Source organism: Camelina sativa, chromosome 17 (assembly GCF_030686135.1).
Source record: "Camelina sativa cultivar CO46 ecotype springtype chromosome 17, ASM3068613v1".
NCBI lineage: Eukaryota > Viridiplantae > Streptophyta > Magnoliopsida > Brassicales > Brassicaceae > Camelina > Camelina sativa.
In genome coordinates this window covers 30,651,987-30,671,814 of record NC_141896.1, presented here as the reverse complement: position 1 = coordinate 30,671,814, position 19,828 = coordinate 30,651,987, and the positions used below count along the sequence as shown (strand labels likewise).

Sequence of the window (19,828 nt, the reverse complement as noted above, 5' to 3'; positions counted from 1 at the left end):
CATTTTTATTTTTATTTTCCCATCTTTCTAGATTTTTTTTTTTCACACTGGGAACAATGTGATTTAAATATAGGGGAATGTTTTAAGGGTGAATTAGCTGAGTAGTCAAAAAGAAAAACTAACAAATAATATAATCATCTATTCAAAAAAATTAGAAAAGTAGGATCAAGGGCAGTGTAAATTACTATTTTGGGTTTTTGGTTTAAGGGTAATGGTGGATAGGGGTGGACGGCGGTGGTCCGGCGGTTCTCCGGCGATGGTTCGGCGGTGGTCTGGCGGTAGTGGTTGGAGGAAATCTAAGCCCTAAAGGATAGTACATTGGGAACCCTAGTGGTGATGGTGGTAAAAAGATGGTGGTGGTGGTGGCTGCCGGAGGTGGTTGTAGAGGGTGGAGATGGTGGTTTTAGGGGGTGGGGATGGTGGTGGTAGGGGGGGTGGAGATGGTGGTGAATGAGGGTAATATAGTATATATTATAGTTTATATAGAGTATATTACTTATACATGGTTAGAGTAGTTAGTTGTTTAATTATAGTTTTTTTGTTGGTCATAGGGTGCAATTCCCCCATGTTTTAATCCATTACTAACATAATGTATTCTTTTACTTGAGTCATTTTAATGTTTTTTAACCGATTCTTTTAAATTTTCTGTTTTATTGAGTCAAAACTTTGTAGGCAACGATGACCCTACGATATGATGAAATTTGACATTTATCTGTTCTAACTAGCTCATTTTCTAAATGACAAGTTTCGCATGATTCGCAAAGAACAGAAAATACCTAGAACCTTCACTTCATGATCTCTCCCCTAAAGTTTTCATCTTACGGAAATTTTGATGGATCTGGCATTAACTCTATTTTATTTGAACATTTAACCTGACCTTTAATTCTTTCTCATCAAAGGAGTTAGACCAGGGAACAGAGCATCACATTCATGACTTCTTATCCCTTTTTGCCACTCTCTACTGACCCTGAATGACCACTCATTTTTAGTGGTTCCAACCCTTACACACATAACCTATTTTTAGACCTCATGCACTCTCTTTTTCCTTATTCATTTTAGCAGTTATGTGCAAAAACATCGGAGAGAAAGGAACGACACATTATTTTTCAGCCATAGGAGATGGAGGCTCTGGAGAACTAAAAAGAGCTTATTCCACCATGGGGTTCGACTAACAAAGGTACTTATCTCGTGCTTATGAGACTTGTGTGAACATGAGTACCGTTTCCCTTTTCAAAAAAGAAAAGAAAAGAGAGAGATGATGTTAAATTTAGGCTTATCTTGGGCTTATAACTGAAAACCAATTAGCAATTAGTACATTGACCCTAACCCTTTATATATTAATGATATCCCTTCAAACTTCAGATGTGGGACTTGTATTGTATCCTAACAATCTCCCTTTCAAACCAAGGACCACATATGGGATTTTAACACGCCTCCTCGGGATGATAACTCCATATCGAACCGATCCCACTTCGACCGATAATAAACCCCTTCTTGGGCCCCCATTACTCGGGTTAACAAGAGGCATGTGTGTATTCACTTTTCTAGGTCCACCAGAATTTTAACTTTGGGTTCTGATACCATGTTAAATTTGGGCTTATCTTGGGCTTCTAACTAAAAACCAATTGGCAATTAGTAGATTGACCCTAACCCTTTATATATTAATGATAGTCCCTTCAAATTTCAGATGTGGGACTTGGATTGTATCCCAACAGATGATATAGGTCACTAAGAAGTGAGCCAAGGTTATGAAGATGTCCTTATACATAAAGAGAGAAACAAAAGGAAAGGAAACAATTACAAGAATAAGAAAGTCTCATAACATAGTGAATCCCAAGGGAAGACGCGGATCACTAAATAGAGAAGATGGAGTCATTTCCAGAGAACCCCGCAGAAAAATCTAAGCCTAGGGAACGAAAAAAATGGAGAATAAGGTGTTATACGAAGTAGTAGTTGGAAACTATGGATATCAATAGGTTCGTTCTCTCTTGCGATTTTGCAACATATCTTGCATTCTCGCATCACCTGGTAAATCCTAAATACTATAACTCCACTAGCTAAACACACAAAGGCCCCTTTCATACCAAGCACTGTGTACCTTGAATCACCCCTTCAAATGACAAAGTTCATGTAAATGCAGATTCTTGAACAACTCGCTGTGAGGAACAAGTCGTTGTGCCGAACAGAGCGTTGTGCCAATCAGGAAGCTGCATCAGATCACAGACACCCGAGTTGCTGACATGGATGTGTGAGCTGACGTGGAAAGACGTGAATGGATGTGATGATGCGTCAAGGAAGGCTGTTGATGTGGTCTTGAAGATAGAGACAAGATTGTACTTGGAGATATGGAAAATATTCTCTGCGATAAATAAGGAAAGGATAAGCTTGAGGAGCAAGCAGTTTCCGTTTGTCTGGAGATATGAAGAATATTCTCCGCAACAGTTAAGGAAAGGATAAGGCTGAGAAATAAGCAGTTTCCTTATCCCATGATACTTGGAGATTCGCCTTCTAGGGTTTCTCAAATCGTGTATATATATTCTAGGAGTAGTCCACGAGCCAATTTGAGCACTCTAGAATATTGATACAGTTGTAAACTTCGAAACCACGAAAATAAGGCTTAGAAGGGGTGTTCCCAGTTCTCTGTGACGTTAATCAGGGTGGTGATTAAGTGCGCAGAGAATTGTTTTTTCTTTCTCTTAGATCTACTCTGGTGAGAGTTTAGATAGAAAAGAGAGAGGGTGAGTTTTAATCTCTCAGCTAAAAAGAGAGAGGGTGAGTTTATTCTCTTAGATCTACACAGGTGTGTGTTTAGATAGAAAAGAGAAGAGGGGTCCGATTCATTCTTAGTCGGGTTCAATCCTATTGGGTAGAATAGGTTGAGTAAGGGCCGAGACAAAATTGTATCCTTGTAAAAGATAAATTTTGTTAATAAGATTGAATAGAAAAGCGTTGGCTTGGCGCGTTCCAAGTGTGAATCAGTGTGTTGTGCTTCTCTATACCCTTACAATTGGTATCAGAGCAGACGCCTGATAAAAGAATTGTGTATCTTTTCAACAGGTGAGATCTTGAGACGAGGTATGGAGAATCCACAACAGTTTGTTGATGAGAACAATCCGCTGAAGCTTGATGTTGAGTATTATGATGATTGGAAAGCACAAATCAGACAGATGATTCAGAGTCGTGATATGGAAGCCTGGTTCGCTGTTAAAGATGGATGGTCACTTCCAACACTTACGAACATGAGAGGAGAAACTGTAGTAAAGCCCTGTAAGCTATGGACGGCTGAGGAGAAGTTAAAGGGAAAACAGAACGCTGAAGCATTATCTACTATTTTCAGCTGCTTGCCTATGGATCTGTTCGCGATGGTACAAGAATGTATGTCGGCAAAAGAAGCTTGGGATATTTTGGAAGCCTTCGTTGAGGAAACCAGAAGGGTGAAGAAGGAAAAATCTGATGTCTCACTATCCTGTCATTTCAACAGTCAACTAAGCTCGCCGTGTGAGGAAGGTGTAGTGCTGAAGAAGGTATATAAGGATAAGAGGTTTGTCAAGGAATTTCTCAGGAGCTTATCACATGGATATCTTTCTCACAAATCTGATGGTAAAGGTGCCTTAAGTTCTGATGAACAAAAGGTTGATCAATGTGTGAAATTAGTTCAGAAAGATAAACTGCATATGAGAAAGAATGATCAGAAGGCTGAGAAATCATTCACTCTGAAGACTGTAGAAACTCAGACGTCTGTTCAAGGTAATGAGGAAGTGCTGAGCAAGAAGCAGTTTAGAAGGCTGAAGAGTGTACAACGTCAGTGTCAATCTTCATCATCCAGATCTGGTGCAGAGAAAGAATCTCAGAGTTCTGACTATCAAGGTTATGGACACTTCCAATCAGAATGTTCTGCACTTGAAGGAAGAAGCGTGTTGAAGTTTTACAACCGTTAAGGCTGTGGTCATTCGATATTTTGTCTGACATGGAGTGATCTTGGTTCAGCCCAAGAAGATGATGAGAATCAGGAGTCTGTTTTGAAACCTAAGGATGATGTGGCTGGCTTATCTGTTGAGAAATAAGTCATCGCTCTGTCTAAAGATCTGATTCTGCAAAAGAAGGAGAATTATGGTCTGGTGTCTGAGAAAGAAGAGCTGCTTTGTAGAGTCTCCACTCTTGAGAAATTGTTGTCTGAGGAAAAGTCATTTCGTCTTTGTTGAGACAACGCCTTGAGGATCAGCTAAGGAATAACAAGAAGATGAGTAAAGGAGCAAAAGATCTGCACAGAGGGCTGATTACTCACGAGGGTACTATAATTGCAAAATATGGCATAAGGAACCATAGAGGTGAGGCTGTCAAACGGGTGTCTCAGTTCAACTTGCAGAAGACTAAACAGATGACTGTTATGAACAACCTGAGAGGGAAACTGTGTCATTGTCCAGTAGAAGTTCCACAAGGTTGGAAGAAGAGGACAATATTAGAAGTTAGGGTAAGACTGTGAAGTGTCGAAGATCTGAACAAAAGAACATGTCGCTGTTACTATGCAAGTCAAAGCCTCCACAAAGCTGTCTGCTTTGAGTGTCTGGATTGTACTATACCACTCATGCATCTGAAGGAGTGTCACAAAATGTTCGAAGATACATGCGAGTAAACTTCAAGAAGAGTGACATGAACTGTTATGTTTTGCACATTGTTCATGGTCAACAGATTGTTGTATTGAAGAACTATGGTTGTTCAGGGTACATGACTGTGAATCATGGAAGGCTATACGACTTTGAAGAAGGCTCAGCTGACAAGGTCACTTTTGGAGATGAAGTTGTAGGTTCAATCAGGGGCAGAGGTGTATCTCGAGGTAAAGACCAGCCCACTATGGAATCTGTCTACCTTGTCGATGGTCTAAAAGTCAATCTGATTAGCATCAGTCAGTTGTGTGACGAAGGTTTAGCTGTTACATTCACCAAGGAAAGATGTCAGGTGGTTGATGAGCGCGACAATATTTGAGTCCAAGGTCAGTGCTCTGATAATAGCTATTATATTTCAAAGTCGTCCAATCCACAAACAAAAAAAGTTCAATCAGCAAAGTTCTATGATGTCTAGAGACATGATCTGAGAAGGAGTGTATTAACTAGCTGTTTGTCAAGTGTAAGTTGTAGCACTCAGAAAACTGTGAGAATCACTTCCATCAAGAAGCTGCTGGAAGGATTCAGGAGGGCAGAGTTGTTGTTTCTGCTACTATTACACAGAGTTGTTCAGATGCAGTTAGTGGCGTTGCATGTCAGAGCTTTGCCAATGGAGTTAAGTTGAAACATGGGTGAAGCTACAGAGGTTGTACTAGGTCTGTAGATGCTGTTGCAGGTCAATGCTTGGCTGATGAATTCATTGTGCTGAAGGAACTTTGTTGTTTATGGGTGACGATTGTGGAAAACAGAAGATGGACAAGTTGGAAAAGTTGTGGAGCACAAGGCCCGATTGGTCGTACAAAGCTCTAAGGAGAGTTCGCTAGACAAAACACATTCACTTCATCACGAGATGATGAAATATTCATATACTAATGCAAGTATGCCAAAGGTTTGATCAGTGCATATGAGTTACAGAGAAGTGGAGATGAAGCCACATCCATGATCGTAAAGTATCACACATGCGAGCTGCTAAAAGGATTGTCAAGTATTTTAAAGGCACATCCAACATAGGGTTGGTGTTGACGAAAGGAGCTAGCAGAAACCTGAAGAGATCTCGCTCTTTGAGTCATTGTGAAGGATCCTGTGGCTGTTGCCTTCTGAGAACAAATCTGATCTTCTGCTACGCTCAGAAGCTTGTCAAGGTACCTCGTTCAATTTTTAAATATGAGGTTAATGCCTTGGGAACTTGTTTTCATCACCTGATGAAAATCAAACAATTGAGAACAGCGTACGGTACATTCTTAGACCTTGCATCAATGTTGTGTGATAATTGTTTGTTTGTTAATATTGTTGTAGATCATGTGTCACATACTAGAATTACAATTATAAGATCCTGAATATTAGTTTATTCATAGGGTAGTTGTGGAGAAACTGATAAGTAATAGAACATCAGAGTATTGATTTGCGAATTGCTGATTTGTTTACAAAACCCTTGGACTTGGATCAACACATGATTCTGAGAAATGTCATTGGTGTTTGTGGGATCTAATATGTTATGTGAGTTGTGTTGATCAGATACAGGGACATGCATCAGAACAGGCCATGGAATTCCTAGAATGTATAAAAGAGCAACACTCTGTCTAAACGAAGAATCAGTGGAAAACAGCTGCCTGTCATGCCAATTCATATGGGGATCTCGTAAAACGTTGTCGTGAAGAAGGAGGTCAAAGAGCTGAGGAGTGGCATTATTATGCATTCCATTCTGAAAGAAGTACCAGTTGTTTGTAACTTTAAAAAAAACAGAGTTATGTGGCTGGTACGTCTGTAACAGAGTCCTGAAGAATAATAACAAGGGAATGCACAAATATCTGCGGTTGAGAAGTCAAGTGATATCGCTGATAGAAATCAGGAGATTCAGCAGAAGATCGTTCATATCATCAAACTGTGAAGATCATTCATGCGTGTTGGATCTAAGCTCTAAGGTAGTGTATCATGAAAAGTTAAAAAAAAAAAAAAAAAAAAAAAGACTTGATACACTCCTATCAATGCACTCTCCAAAGGAAATTCCAGCTGCCTACTTCACGTTGATTATGAACCATGAGAATCAAAGGCATGCCAGAGCGAAAGACTAGCCATTGATCATAGAGCTGTTCTTTGAAGATTCACAAAAGGTTGTGGTAGCTTCTGGTGAAGTCCTAAACAAGTGGTTGGCACACCTCACATAACAGATCTCAAGGTATGAAAGCCGCTTACTTTAAGAAGTAAAATTAATATACAAGTGCTCTTGATGGTATATTGCTTTTCTGGTTCCCTCACTTCCTGTGATTAACTATGTTCTGGATGTCTGAGGTTGTGTATAAAAGGCTGAAAAGAAAAAATGTGTTGCAAAATCAATGTTTTGTAGTTAAATTCATATGATTGATTGTTGAAACACGAGGCTGATTGTAAATATTGTTGATAAGAAATGTTTGTATGTTTTCAACAAGTGTGCACTGATGTGTGTGTTAAGTGTTTCAGGTTTAAGCTCATCTGTTTCAGCTTATAGGAATGATCATGACTCTCTAATAAGTAAACTCCAGAGAGCAGCAATGGATCAAGGGTCTAACATCTTGAGTGATGGATTGATCATGGACGTAAGATCAAAGAGTTGCGTGTTCATCTAATTATTTGGGTGAAAATAAGTGTCCCATGAGTTTTGAAGGGTTGGAAGTAGCTGTTACTGCAACCTGGTTCAAGTTGTGAAAGGGCTTTAGAGGATTGTTGTTTGAGTCATCATGCATCTAAGGACGATTCGAAAGACTGATACTCATTTTGTATTGATAAATGAGTATAGTGTCAGTTCCATGATACGAAGGAATGAAGCTACATGTACTGGAGGCTGATGAGTGCTCCTAGACAGAAGATTGTGCTTGCAAGTTGTTATTTCATGTGTGTACAATAGGTGGTTATTCATTAGAGTTCCGTCTTTGATCAATGTATTTGATGCAAGGGACTGTTACCAGAAGATGGATTGTGCTACAAAGCAAGTGTCTATGTCCCATCAGCTGTTTGACGTGTGCATTATCGTCTCGCGGGGCTCCTTCAAAGGGATTTGACTCAAAACGATTCATATCCGTTGATGCTGCTCGAAGGTATGGTTTCTTTGCTTCTCGAACCATTGCTGCTGAGGTTTGCTATTCTCTGGAAGTAGATGATCCAGCTAGGGAGCTGCTTGATCAAGCCGGTCAGCTGAAAACTGTCACTCAAATTGGGTCTTATGATTTTGATGGTGTCTATGAGTTCTGGGCAAATCTTCCAGCAATTAAAATTGAAGAGAACTCAGTTGATGTACTTGTCAGAGATTGGGTGTATGAGTTTTCCCCAAGCCGCATTAATGCCTTGTTCAGTCTTCAGGCGGTTGATGTACGCGAACAAAGACTACAGACAGCTGCGATTATGGAGGAGGATCTTGCTCTCTTTCTATCTGGTGGCAAAGTGAAGACCTGCAAGCAGCTGGTGTCAACTGCAATCAAGGACCTGGTGATCAAGGATGTGCATAAGATATGCTGCAGCAACTGGTCTCCCACGGTGAACACAGGGTACATTTCAGCAAACAGAGCCATGGTGATCTACATGATCATGCATTGCACCCCGTTTGATTTTGGGAGAATGATCTATGATCAGATCATACAGCTGGGTCTGCAAGCTAAGTCAGGGCTTCGTCCACCGTTTCCCAGTCGTATTCATCAGCTCTTTGAAGCTTAGCGTCCTGTTCCGAGTCTTCAGCAACAAGACACGAAGAAGACAAAGGGGAAGAATACTGTGTCACGGCCTGCGGAATCGATCCTTCGTAGTGGTACATCTACGTAAGTGTGTTGAAACTTCAGTGTCGTGGAAGTCAACAAAAGAGGACATGTGATCATCTCCCCTTAATGACCTACAGGTGCATATGATTGTGATGAGACATGTTATCAGCAATGAAGACAGAGGTGTGATACTCTGTTGTTAGAATCGTGATACATCCATTGAAGAACGAACATTTGTGGTTGGGTTCACTGATGATGTATGAAGATGTTTGAAGCTGCTGGGCTTCTGAAAAACTGTGTCTGAGATTAAGCCTTACTTATCTAAAGGTATATGTGTTTTGTGGGGCTAATCTGTCAACTGTCAAGGGTTTGATCAAGATAGTGATTGTTCTTGTAAGGAACTGTGCATTTGGAGTCTCACAAGACCGATCAACACTCTATTTGATTATGGTGGAGTAACTGGCTAGACGGGTATTAGACATGTGAGACTGATGATAGTTGAGTTAACAGATGATCATATGTTTGAGTTCCCTACAGATGACGAATTGGAGAAGTGATATGTGCTTAGCTCATCTGATTAGTGAAGCAGAAGTTTGAAAGCATAGATCATGATACACAAGATGCTGTTTTTCCTGCAAAGCTTGTGTATGGTCACATCCACACTGTGATTCGACCAAAGTGCTATCTGCTGTTCGAATTCTCGGCTACCAGTGTCCTATTGCCCAACATCCAGTTGTGGTTGCAAGGATAGTCAACATGCCTACAAACAAGAAGCTGTTTCAATAGGCAGCTTGACTGATCATCAAAGTGCTTAAGGATGCGAAGCACTGTTAGCAGGTAAGTGATTCCCATAACTCAGTATATTGTTGTGATACATATGTCTGTTTTTTGACTTAGTTGATCACTCAAGCTGGGGGAGAATGATTCTGGTTTTGTGTTTTGTTCAACGCCTAATGATAAGGAGTTCTGTACTTATGGGGGAGAATCCTTGAAGCTACTTGGTTTAGCGGGAGAATCATTGTTTATGGGGGAGACTTAATTTATTAATTGGTTGATCTTAGGATGGTGGTGGTTATTGATCTTAGGTTGTTAATGATTGAGAATATGCCAATTGATTAAGTCTGGATTAGAGAATTATTAAGAACATGGTTTCCGCTGCAGCCCGCTGGGGTTTCTGATTGTTAGGTTCTTATGCATAATTCTGTTTGAACAAGCTGTTGGTTAATTTTGCTAGATAATGTCTGATGTTTTGTCTAGTTGTTGCTTGTTCTGTTTTTGGCTTGTGTTTGTTGGAGTGTCTTTTCAGGTTGAACCAGAGAGATGCTTGAGTATCAAACTCAGTCAAAAAGGGGGAGATTGTAAATGCAGATTCTTGAACAACTCGCTGTGAGGAACAAGTCGTTGTGCCGAACAGAGCGTTGTGCCAATCAGGAAGCTGCATCAGATCACAGACGCCCGAGTTGCTGACATGGATGTGTGAGCTGACGTGGAAAGACGTGAATGGATGTGATGATGCGTCAAGGAAGGCTGTTGATGTGGTCTTGAAGATAGAGACAAGATTGTACTTGGAGATATGGAAAATATTCTCTGTGATAAATAAGGAAAGGATAAGCTTGAGGAGCAAGCAGTTTCCGTTTGTCTGGAGATATGAAGAATATTCTCCGCAACAGTTAAGGAAAGGATAAGGCTGAGAAACAAGCAGTTTCCTTATCCCGTGATACTTGGAGATTCGCCTTCTAGGGTTTCTCAAATCGTGTATATATATTCTAGGAGTAGTCCACGAGCCAATTTGAGCACTCTAGAATATTGATACAGTTGTAAACTTCGAAGCCACGAAAATAAGGCTTAGAAGGGGTGTTCCCAGTTCTCTGTGACGTTAATCAGGGTGGTGATTAAGTGCGCAGAGAATTGTTTTTTCTTTCTCTTAGATCTACTCTGGTGAGAGTTTAGATAGAAAAGAGAGAGGGTGAGTTTTAATCTCTCAGCTAAAAAGAGAGAGGGTGAGTTTATTCTCTTAGATCTACACAGGTGTGTGTTTAGATAGAAAAGAGAAGAGGGGTCAGATTCATTCTTAGTCGGGTTCAATCCTATTGGGTAGAATAGGTTGAGTAAGGGCCGAGACAAAATTGTATCCTTGTAAAAGATAAATTTTGTTAATAAGATTGAATAGAAAAGCGTTGGCTTGGCGCGTTCCAAGTGTGAATCAGTGTGTTGTGCTTCTCTATACCCTTACAGTTCACACACCTCTTAATAAATGTAGGGAGTTAACTGACGTGAATTCAGAGATCTCTTGTAGGTTTTAGATGGATGGACAAGAGTTGAGAATGTTGTGAGTCTATAGTGAGAATGTTCTAAAGTGAATCTTTGGCTTAATGAATTAGCAGGTTTTAACATGTTATCTGATCATAAAAGAGTTTCCGCGATTTTCAAACCTCTCCACCGGACTTTTTTGTTTGTTTGAGGACAAACAAAGTTTAAGTCTAGCAGAGTTGATAATATTGTATTTTCACCCATTTTCACTATGTTTTTAGTTTCACCAACTAATTTGAAAGGTCAATGATAGTTGTTTGGGTGAACATTTGAAGCGACTATATATCGATTACTACATATAAACAAATATCAATTACTCAGAATTGGTCTTTGTATATCCTTGGTCTTAAAATAATAATAAGCACCAAAGAATTAAAATGTCAATGCTTTGTGTTTCATTGTGAATGAGTATTTAACTAGTCCATATAATTTAATGATTATAACATATAATCAACTATCATTTACGTAGAAATGGTCCTGGTGTATATCATTGGTCTTAAAAGAATCATTTAGCACCAATGAATAGTTAAGGTCTATATAGCTTTGTGTGTCAATGCGAATTTATATGTAAATTTTATTGGATCGACGACGAGATATAGACAAAACAAAAAAAAGTTATCAATGGAGGGCCCTTTGCTGACCGAGAGAGAGGACATCAAAATTGATGGCGATTCTTTATCAAATGATGAGCACAACATCGGCATTACAGTCAATGAGGATTCTTCATCACCACCACATGAGGCTTAGAATGTTGAATGGTGTAACCCATGGACAGAATCAAGTGTTTGGTTTATCGAGCTTGTTATGAACTTGGTCCAAGTTGTTGCAGCCATTTTTGTCATGAATCACGCAAAAGATGAACATCCAGAAACAACGTTTCTTGTATGGTTCATCGGTTACACTTGTGGCTGTGTTGTCATTCTCCTTATTGAACTTATAGTCTGTGTTTTCTCATGGTATACACATGTTTTTTTGTTTTCCTTATGTTTTCAGACATTAGACATAGAGATTAATAATGGTTTTAATGGTATGCAGCGTCGACGAGGACATCACGGACTCTTTGAAGAATATTCTTAAATATTTCTTCGTGGTTTGGGCTGTGCTGCTCATTTGGATTTATTCTAGCAGTTTATCATCTCTATATGATAATACTCAACATTTCTGGTGCGTATATATCCAAGGAAGTTTATAAAATGTTAAAAAAAAAAAGAAAAAGAATTCACGTCTCTAAGTAATATTATTCACTATTGTTCTTTTGCAGGTTATGTATGGGTTTTGTTGTCTTCACTTGCATACGGTATGTGCCAGATAAAGCAATATTTTCACTGATCTGGTTAACTTTCGTTGTGATAATATGGATTTGCGCAGCTGTGCTAGGCACGACCCCTTTTATGTTTATTTACCAAATATTTCTTTTTCTTTTTAAAATAGTTTACTATATACTTTTTGTTGTCTTGCTTTTAATTCTTATGGTCGCTAAGGAGCTTTTTGAGAAATATTTGTGAATTCTAAGAGTTGAAAACGCTTGTAGTCATTTTTGCAATGAATAAAGAAGTTTTGAGTTTTTAACTAAATAAATAGTGGAAACGGTTTCAATTGATAAACAGGCGAAGTTCCTAGAAGGGGTTGTGTTTCCTTCTTTCTTTTGCTCAAACGATTATGTATAAAGCAAAATAGTTATTACAGAACCCTCAAGTTGAAAGACACAATGTAATAAGCACAAAACTGTGGATTGTGAAGAATTAATCATTGTCCCAGTGGTTATTGTTCTTATTTTATACTCAAATCTTATAGTCTGTAATTAACCTAATTAACTCTTTCATCAATATATAATCTCTTAAATTAATAAACATCCATAAATTTAAATGCTCCAATTAGTTGAACATCTGTTTTATAATTATGTAATCTCATAATTAATTCAATAAACTTAGTTATACTTATATACAAATGCTATACATAGTATGGTATTTAAAAAATTGTAATTTTTTTTTTGCTAAGGGTAAAAATATTTTTATTTTGTCAAACTTTGCAAACTAGTAATGTGATAATATATTCATTTTATATTAACTTGGTCCCTAGTTTTTTAGATAAATATGCCATAACTCATTATCTGAAAAGCAAAGGGAATTGCTTACGTGGCACAACGCACAGCTCAATTCACCAATCACAAAATTTCAGTATATAAAAAAAAATCACAATCGAAATTGGAGAAAATCCAAAAATTGAATTTGTGTGGAGAACAAAGCTCGTCGCAGTCTCAGAGAGTGAATCTGTGGCTACGCTATATCTCTGAAACACATTCTTCCACATCTCTCTCTCTCCCTTTCTCTCTCGTTGAAGGACCAAAAAAACAAAAAAAAAATGGTAACAGAAGAATCACTTTTGTTGTTCATGCATTAACACCCTGTTGTTATGTTCCTCCATGGCCTGTTACATCGTTCCTCATTACCACAATCCTGTTCTGTCTCGTCGTCCCAATAGAGAAATCATCAGTCATCGCCATCGTTTCAGCCGCAACCTCTTGAAGACAAGAATTAGGGTTCCTCGAAGTTCCGCCGTTAGTGACGGTGGTATCTCCTACAATACCTTAGTCTCCGAGGTAAGCCAAATTTTTAGTAAATGTTGTAGATTTGTGTAATTTAGGAGCATAATTGAACTGGGTCTGAGCTAAAATTTTGAATTTTGAACCCCAATTGAACCAAAATCTCTGCATTTGGTGAAAATGAGTAAAGGATCGAACTTTGGGGATTTTAAAAGCTCAATCGTTTGGTGAATGAATCCAAAAAATTGAATCTTTGTTTTCAATTAATGAATGTTGGATGACATGTTTTTATGTAGTGAAGTTGGTTGATATTGTGAATGTTAATGGTGGTATTAGGCAGTGAGGCTTTTGGTTCCACAAGCAAACTTTGATTCCACAAAGCTCAAAGTAGAGTTCTTAGGGGAGTTATTGGAGAAGAAGAAGGGTAGCAGCGGAGGGATTATTACGCCGCGGGCATATATTCTTTCTCATTGTGACTACACTGCCGACTTAACCTTAACCATCTCAAAGGTCATCAATCTGGATCAACTAGAAGGCTGGTACAAGAAAGATGATGTGGTTGCTGAGTGGAAGAAGGTGAATGATGAGTTGCGGTTACATATTCATTGTTGTGTGAGTGGTATGAGTTTATTGCAGGATGTGGCTGCAGAGCTTAGGTATCACATTTTCTCCAAGGAACTGCCTTTGGTTAGTCTTCTTCTACTTGGTTTTTTTTTTTTTTTTTTGTCCAATTGGTTCTAGGAAGTATTGGATAATGAGTGATGAGTCTAACTCTTTGGCATTGTGGTTGAGATAGGTACTTAAAGCTGTGGTCCATGGAGATTCAGTTATGTTTAGAGACAACCCTGAGCTAATGGATGCTTATGTATGGATTTATTTCCATTCAAGCACACCTAAATACAACCGGATTGAGTGTTGGGGACCTCTTAGGGATGCTGCAAAGGTATTAACTAATCCGCGCTGGCTCAACTTATAGTTCGTCTTTTCGTTCATATGCCGGAAATGTGAAAATCTTTGGTTCCGTGTGTGTGTGTTTTTGGTGGTGAAGGGAAAGCAGAAGGGCAATCATCAAGGCTTCTTGAGTTCAACTACTTCGAGGAAACTGATTCAACATAAGTCTATCTTCCATACCCTATTTACATTTCTTCTGTGAGACAAGTTGTACATTCTCCTTTACTTTTTTTTTGCAAATGATGTAGATTTCTTGATGAGCATCTGACACAATTGCAAATTTGCCAACATTCAATTGGAAATTTTTTACGATGGCCTAGTTTCTTAATGTTTCTTCAGTATCTAATAACTCAAATTCGAATCCATCCATGAGGACATTACAGAAAAAAGTTTTGGGAGTTCCTTGCTCTAACCATCAGTTCAAGATTGTTTAAAGTAAAGAAACGATTGTTGGAGTTCAAACTTCAAAGTATTGTATCTAAGAATCAATTAACAAAGAAATTATATACACTTTTTAAGATACGATTTCACGTATAGCTCAAAATGACAATATATATATATATATATATATATATATATATATATATATATATATATATATGTGTGTGTGTAAACTTGATTTATTAATATAGATGTCAAAAAAAAAAAAAAAAAAGTGTTTGTAAACTTAAAGAAATATCAGAGGTTTGTAATTTTAAAGTGATTCAAACAAAACAAACCAGAGTGTCCGCACATGTATGTTCCAACTGCTCCGACGAGCTCATGGACTTTGCATGCCGTCTTCTTTCTACTTGTCGCGTCTCGTAGACCGCTCTTTGCTCTCAAAGTGTCCGACTTTAGCCAGAGTCGTCCATGCCCAGCTCCTCAAAGTTGGATTTATACCCAATACTTTTTGGGGAAATCGCTGTCTTCAACTCTACTTCAAGTCCGGATCTGTCTTCGATGCTTTTCAACTGTTCGAGGATATTCCTGATAAGAACACTATATCCTGGAACGTTTCCCTGAAGGGTTTGTTGAAAAATGGTTATCACAACTATGCACTTGACCTGTTCGATGAAATGCCTGAGCGAGATGTTGTTAGCTGGAACACAATGATTTCAGGGTTGGCTTCTTGTGGGTTTCCGGAATATGGGATGAGGGTTTTCTTGGATATGCAGAGTTGGGTTATTCGACCGACTGAGTTCACGTTTTCGATTCTGGCTTCTCTAGTTTCTTGTGTTAGCCATGGGGAGCAGATTCATGGTAATGCTATTTGCAGTGGCGTGAGTAAGTCTAATTTGGTGGTGTGGAATTCATTCATGGATATGTATAGAAGAATAGGAGTTTTTGATTATGCTTTATCAGTGTTTTTAACTATGGAGGATAGAGATGTTATCTCGTGGAACTGTTTGATTTTGTGTTGTTCTGATTCTGGTGACAAAGAAGTGGCTTTGGATCAGTTTGGTTTGATGAGGGAAATGGGGAATCAACCAGACGAGTACACAGTTTCAACGGTTGTGTCTATATGCTCGGATTTACGAGATTTGTGCAAGGGTAAGCAGGCTATTGCTCTTTGCATCAAGATGGGGGTTTTATCTAACACCATTGTTTTAGGAGCTGGGATTGACATGTTTTCCAAATGCAACAGATTGGATGATTCGGTTAAGCTTTTCAGAGAGTTGGAGAAATGGGATTCAGTGTTATGCAACTCCATGATCGGTAGCTATTCGTGGCATGGTTTTGGAGAAGATGCTCTCAGGCTCTTTATTGTTGCCATGAGGCAGAGCATTAGGCCCGATAAGTTCACGCTCAGTAGTGTTTTGAGCTCGATGAATGCTGTGATGCTAGATCACGGAGCACAAGTTCATTCTTTGGCTATCAAGTTAGGGTTTGATGAGGACACGGCAGCAGCCACCTCACTCATGGAGATGTACTTTAAAGCCGGTTTAATTGATTCAGCAATGAGAGTGTTTGCCACAACAGATGGAAAAGATCTGATCTTTTGGAACACAGTGATAATGGGCTTGGCGAGAAACAGCAGAGCAGCTCAGTCACTTGCTGTTTTCAATCAATTGCTGATGAACCGAGGTCTGAAACCGGATAGAGTGACTTTTATGGGTATCTTGATAGCTTGTTGTTATGCCGGCTTTGTTAACGAAGGAATTCAGATATTCTCTTCAATGGTAAAGACTCATGGAGTTAATCCCGGGAACGAGCATTATGCCAGTATAATCGAATTGCTTTGCAGAGCAGGTATGATCATTGAGGCAAAGGACATTGCCGACAAGATACCTTTTAAAACAAGCTCTCCTATCTGGGAACCGATTCTCTGTGCATCTCTGGATCTTGGAGACACGAGACTCGCTGAGACTATGGCGAAAACAATGTTAGAATCTGAACCAAAGTCATCGTTTCCGTATCTGGTTTTGATCAAGTTATACGAGATGACATGGCGCTGGGAAAATTCAGTGAAGATAAGATACGCCATGAATGAACAGAAGATCAAATCGGCTCAAGGATCGAGCAAGATCGGTATAAAGAGCAGCGTGTACAGCTTCGAAGCTGACCAGTTGCAAATTCATGGAGGTCAAGATACTTGCGCAGTCTTGGACTTATTGTCTTGGGACTTTGTTGATCAGAAAATTCATTGGTCTGCATAACATTCTTACTAACAAGATTACATTTAGTAGTAAGTGATTTTTTCATCTACTTTAACCCCAGGGCTCAGGCTGTATCCATTAATCATGGAATACTTCAATATTTTTTCCACGATATGAAAAGGTTAAATATACTGCACAGTACATTGATGTATCGAGATATCAATTTGATTATAAGAAAAAAAAATTTGTTGTCAATCTTGTTAAGGGTCTCTATGACTTTCACTTTCTTTTTCTAGGACAAGTTGAATTCTGTAGAGTCACGTCGTATGTTCTTGTTTTGTTTTATTTCAATTTCTTGATTTAGTAGTTGATGCTGTTTAAGTGTTTATGGTATTAGAAATTTTGAAAATTTTGAGAAATTTGTAATGTTTAACATTTTTAATTTTCTGTCTAGTTCTAGTCATCTAGGACTCAAATGTTATCGGACTCGCAATCAAATATCAAACATTCTTCGTCACTGGATATAAAAAAAATTCCTTTATGCAACTCTCTAATCTCATCCAGACTCATATCAGTTCTTGTTGTAAATAATTATTATTCACCAATCTTACCTTGTGAACCAAATCTGTTACAGGAAATTCCCAGGTGAGTGATTTGAATAAATTGGAGGGTATTATGCGAATAAAGGAGTTTTTGGAGGTTTGTTTAATAAAGTCTGAAGGGGAATAAAAAGGTGACGCGTTTCTTCAGCAGAATAACGACACGTAATGTCGGTGTTTTTGGAGTGGAGTGAGCACGTGATCAGAGTGAGGAAGGACGAAGGCTTAAAACAGAGTGAAGGGTCGTCATTGTGGATCATTACGAAATTTGTTAAGAAGTTGGATTTTGTAATCGTCTCTCTCTTTTCTCTGTATCGGTGTTGAGCTCTTGTTTATTGGAGTGGTTTCTTGTTTATCAAACTCTTGTAAGCTTGAGGACTGGATCTTTGTTTCTTTACAAACATTGGTTCATTTGTCGAATAGTTCTAATAAAATCTCATTTTTCCGTTATCAAAGGTATCAGAGCTAAACGACCTCGGATCTATGGCGGAAACTCGTTCGCAATCGATTCTGAAGGAGACGGTGGCTCGCGAGGCTGGTGTGGTGGTTCGCGAGACGGAGGAAGTGCTCAGTTCTCAGATCTGTCAAGTGATTTCGAAAACTGAGGCACTGGAGGAGAAGCTGATGGATCAAAACAAAAAGATCGACAAGAATATCGAGGATATGTTCACGGCGATTCGCTTGTTGTCGAGCTCCAATGAGATGGGTAAGGAACCGGTTCAGGTGGATCTGGTGCGAGATCTGAGTCCACCTCGGGCGTCGACGTCTCAGAATGTTGGAGCGGAGACGAGGAGAGTTGTGGAAGATGAACGAGACAAGCCTCAGGAGTCCCATGGTGGAATAACTCGACTCGGTAAGCTCGATTTTCCCCGGTTTGATGGTAGTGGAGTTAAGGAATGGTTGTTCAAGGTCGAGGAATTTTTTGAGTTAGATGATACACCACAGTCGAGGAAAATAAGAACTGCAGCGATGCATTTTGATGGTCATGCTGCTCACTGGCACCAAGCGTTGGTGCAGTCGAATCTGTACTATCATCTGCTTCGAGATTGGGACTCATACAAGATGAAGCTCAAGGAGAGGTTTGATGATGTACTGGAGGATCCGATAGCCGAGCTCAAGCGTTTACATGAGACTGATGGCATTGTTGACTATCATCAAAAATTTGAGTTGCTGCGTACGAGGGTGAATATGTCTGAGGATTATTTGGTAAGCGCCTATCTTGCTGGCCTCCGTATGGACACGCAGATGCATGTAAGGATGTTTCAGCCGCAAACTGTTCATCACTGCTTGATGTTGGGTAGGCTTTATGAAAAAGCTCACCCCTGCAAGACCAATCAACCTAGTGGAGTGGTGAATAAACCTTCAGGGGGACAGAATTATACCAACAAGGGCTTATTGGGAGCGGTTCCAAAGAAGGAGTATCAGACCGAGAAGAAGACTGGAGAAAAGAGTGATAATTTAGGTGCTAAGAAGTTTCTATCCAACGCTGAGATGAGCGAAAGGAGAGCCAAAGGACTCTGCTACTTCTGTGACGAAAAGTATACCCCGGATCACTACTTGAAGCACAAAAAGCAGCAGTTATTCCTGATTGAAGTAGAGGAGGGATATGAGTCTGAGTCTGATGAGGAGGAGAGTGATGAGGAAAGGCGGGTTACTCCTCGGGTATCGGTGAGTGCAGTTTCTGGTGTTCAGGAGTATGATACGATGAGGGTTAAAGGTATGTATGGAAAGAAGATAATCTTTATGTTGGTAGATACAGGATCCACGCATAACTTCATGGATCCTAGGTCTGCAGAGAAGTTGGGCTGTTCAGTTGATATCTCCTTGATGTCTCGGGTGATGGTGGCTGATGGTAGAAAGTTAGACGTGAGTGGAGCAGTCAATGGATTTCAGTGGAAACTACAGAACACGACTTTCACTGATGACTTCATGCTGATTCCGTTGGGTGGCTACGATATGGTACTTGGTATTCAGTGGTTACAAACTCTGGGGGTCATATCTTGGGAGTTCAACAAGTTAGAGATGAGTTTCAAATATGGAAATGATCATGTAATGCTTCATGGCATTAGACCAGGGTCAGTCAGGGAGATACGTGCTAAAAAACTTAAGAAGATAAGAGAGAGTGAGGCACAAATCTCCATGATCTACACCACTGAAGCAGGTCAGTTAGATGAAATGAGTTTGAATATGGTGGCAAGTGATACACCACAACAGGAAGGAGTAAGTGAGATTGAATCAGTAATTCAGGAGTTTGGCAAACTGTTCAAAGAACCGACTGCACTACCGCCTTTCAGGAAGAATCACAATCACAAGATTCCTCTCAAGGAAGGTGTGGACCCGGTGAATAAGCGTCCATATCGTTATGCGGTGCAACAGAAGAATGAAATAGATCAATTGGTGGGAGAGATGCTTCAAGCAGGGACCATACAAGGAAGCTCAAGCCCTTATGCATCCCCGGTGG

At 39.4% G+C, this 19,828-nt stretch overlaps 3 protein-coding genes and 1 pseudogene across 3 annotated transcripts; all 4 read left to right on the top strand.

Annotated features, from left to right (window-relative positions):
* Positions 1 to 1,142: 1,142 nt before the first annotated feature.
* On the top strand, positions 1,143 to 10,589 carry LOC147924526 (uncharacterized). The gene is made up of 2 exons (XM_087494367.1): positions 1,143 to 1,177; positions 6,177 to 10,589. The coding sequence occupies exon 2, from the start codon at positions 7,575 to 7,577 to the stop codon at positions 8,343 to 8,345; it is 771 nt and encodes a 256-aa protein (XP_087350493.1). The 5' UTR covers positions 1,143 to 1,177; positions 6,177 to 7,574; the 3' UTR covers positions 8,346 to 10,589.
* Positions 10,590 to 11,300: 711 nt separating this feature from the next.
* On the top strand, positions 11,301 to 12,259 carry LOC104759775 (uncharacterized; annotated as a pseudogene).
* A 641-nt stretch (positions 12,260 to 12,900) lies between these two features.
* Positions 12,901 to 14,508, top strand: LOC104757939 (magnesium dechelatase SGRL, chloroplastic). The gene is made up of 4 exons (XM_010480734.3): positions 12,901 to 13,295; positions 13,575 to 13,925; positions 14,035 to 14,181; positions 14,287 to 14,508. Exons 1-4 carry the CDS (start codon positions 13,119 to 13,121, stop codon positions 14,389 to 14,391), a joined length of 780 nt encoding a protein of 259 aa, XP_010479036.1. The 5' UTR covers positions 12,901 to 13,118; the 3' UTR covers positions 14,392 to 14,508.
* A 309-nt stretch (positions 14,509 to 14,817) lies between these two features.
* LOC104759774 (pentatricopeptide repeat-containing protein At1g43980, mitochondrial) lies at positions 14,818 to 17,023 on the top strand. Its single transcript, XM_010482660.3, has one exon. The coding sequence runs from the start codon at positions 14,927 to 14,929 to the stop codon at positions 16,826 to 16,828; it is 1,902 nt and encodes a 633-aa protein (XP_010480962.2). The 5' UTR covers positions 14,818 to 14,926; the 3' UTR covers positions 16,829 to 17,023.
* Positions 17,024 to 19,828: the final 2,805 nt, after the last annotated feature.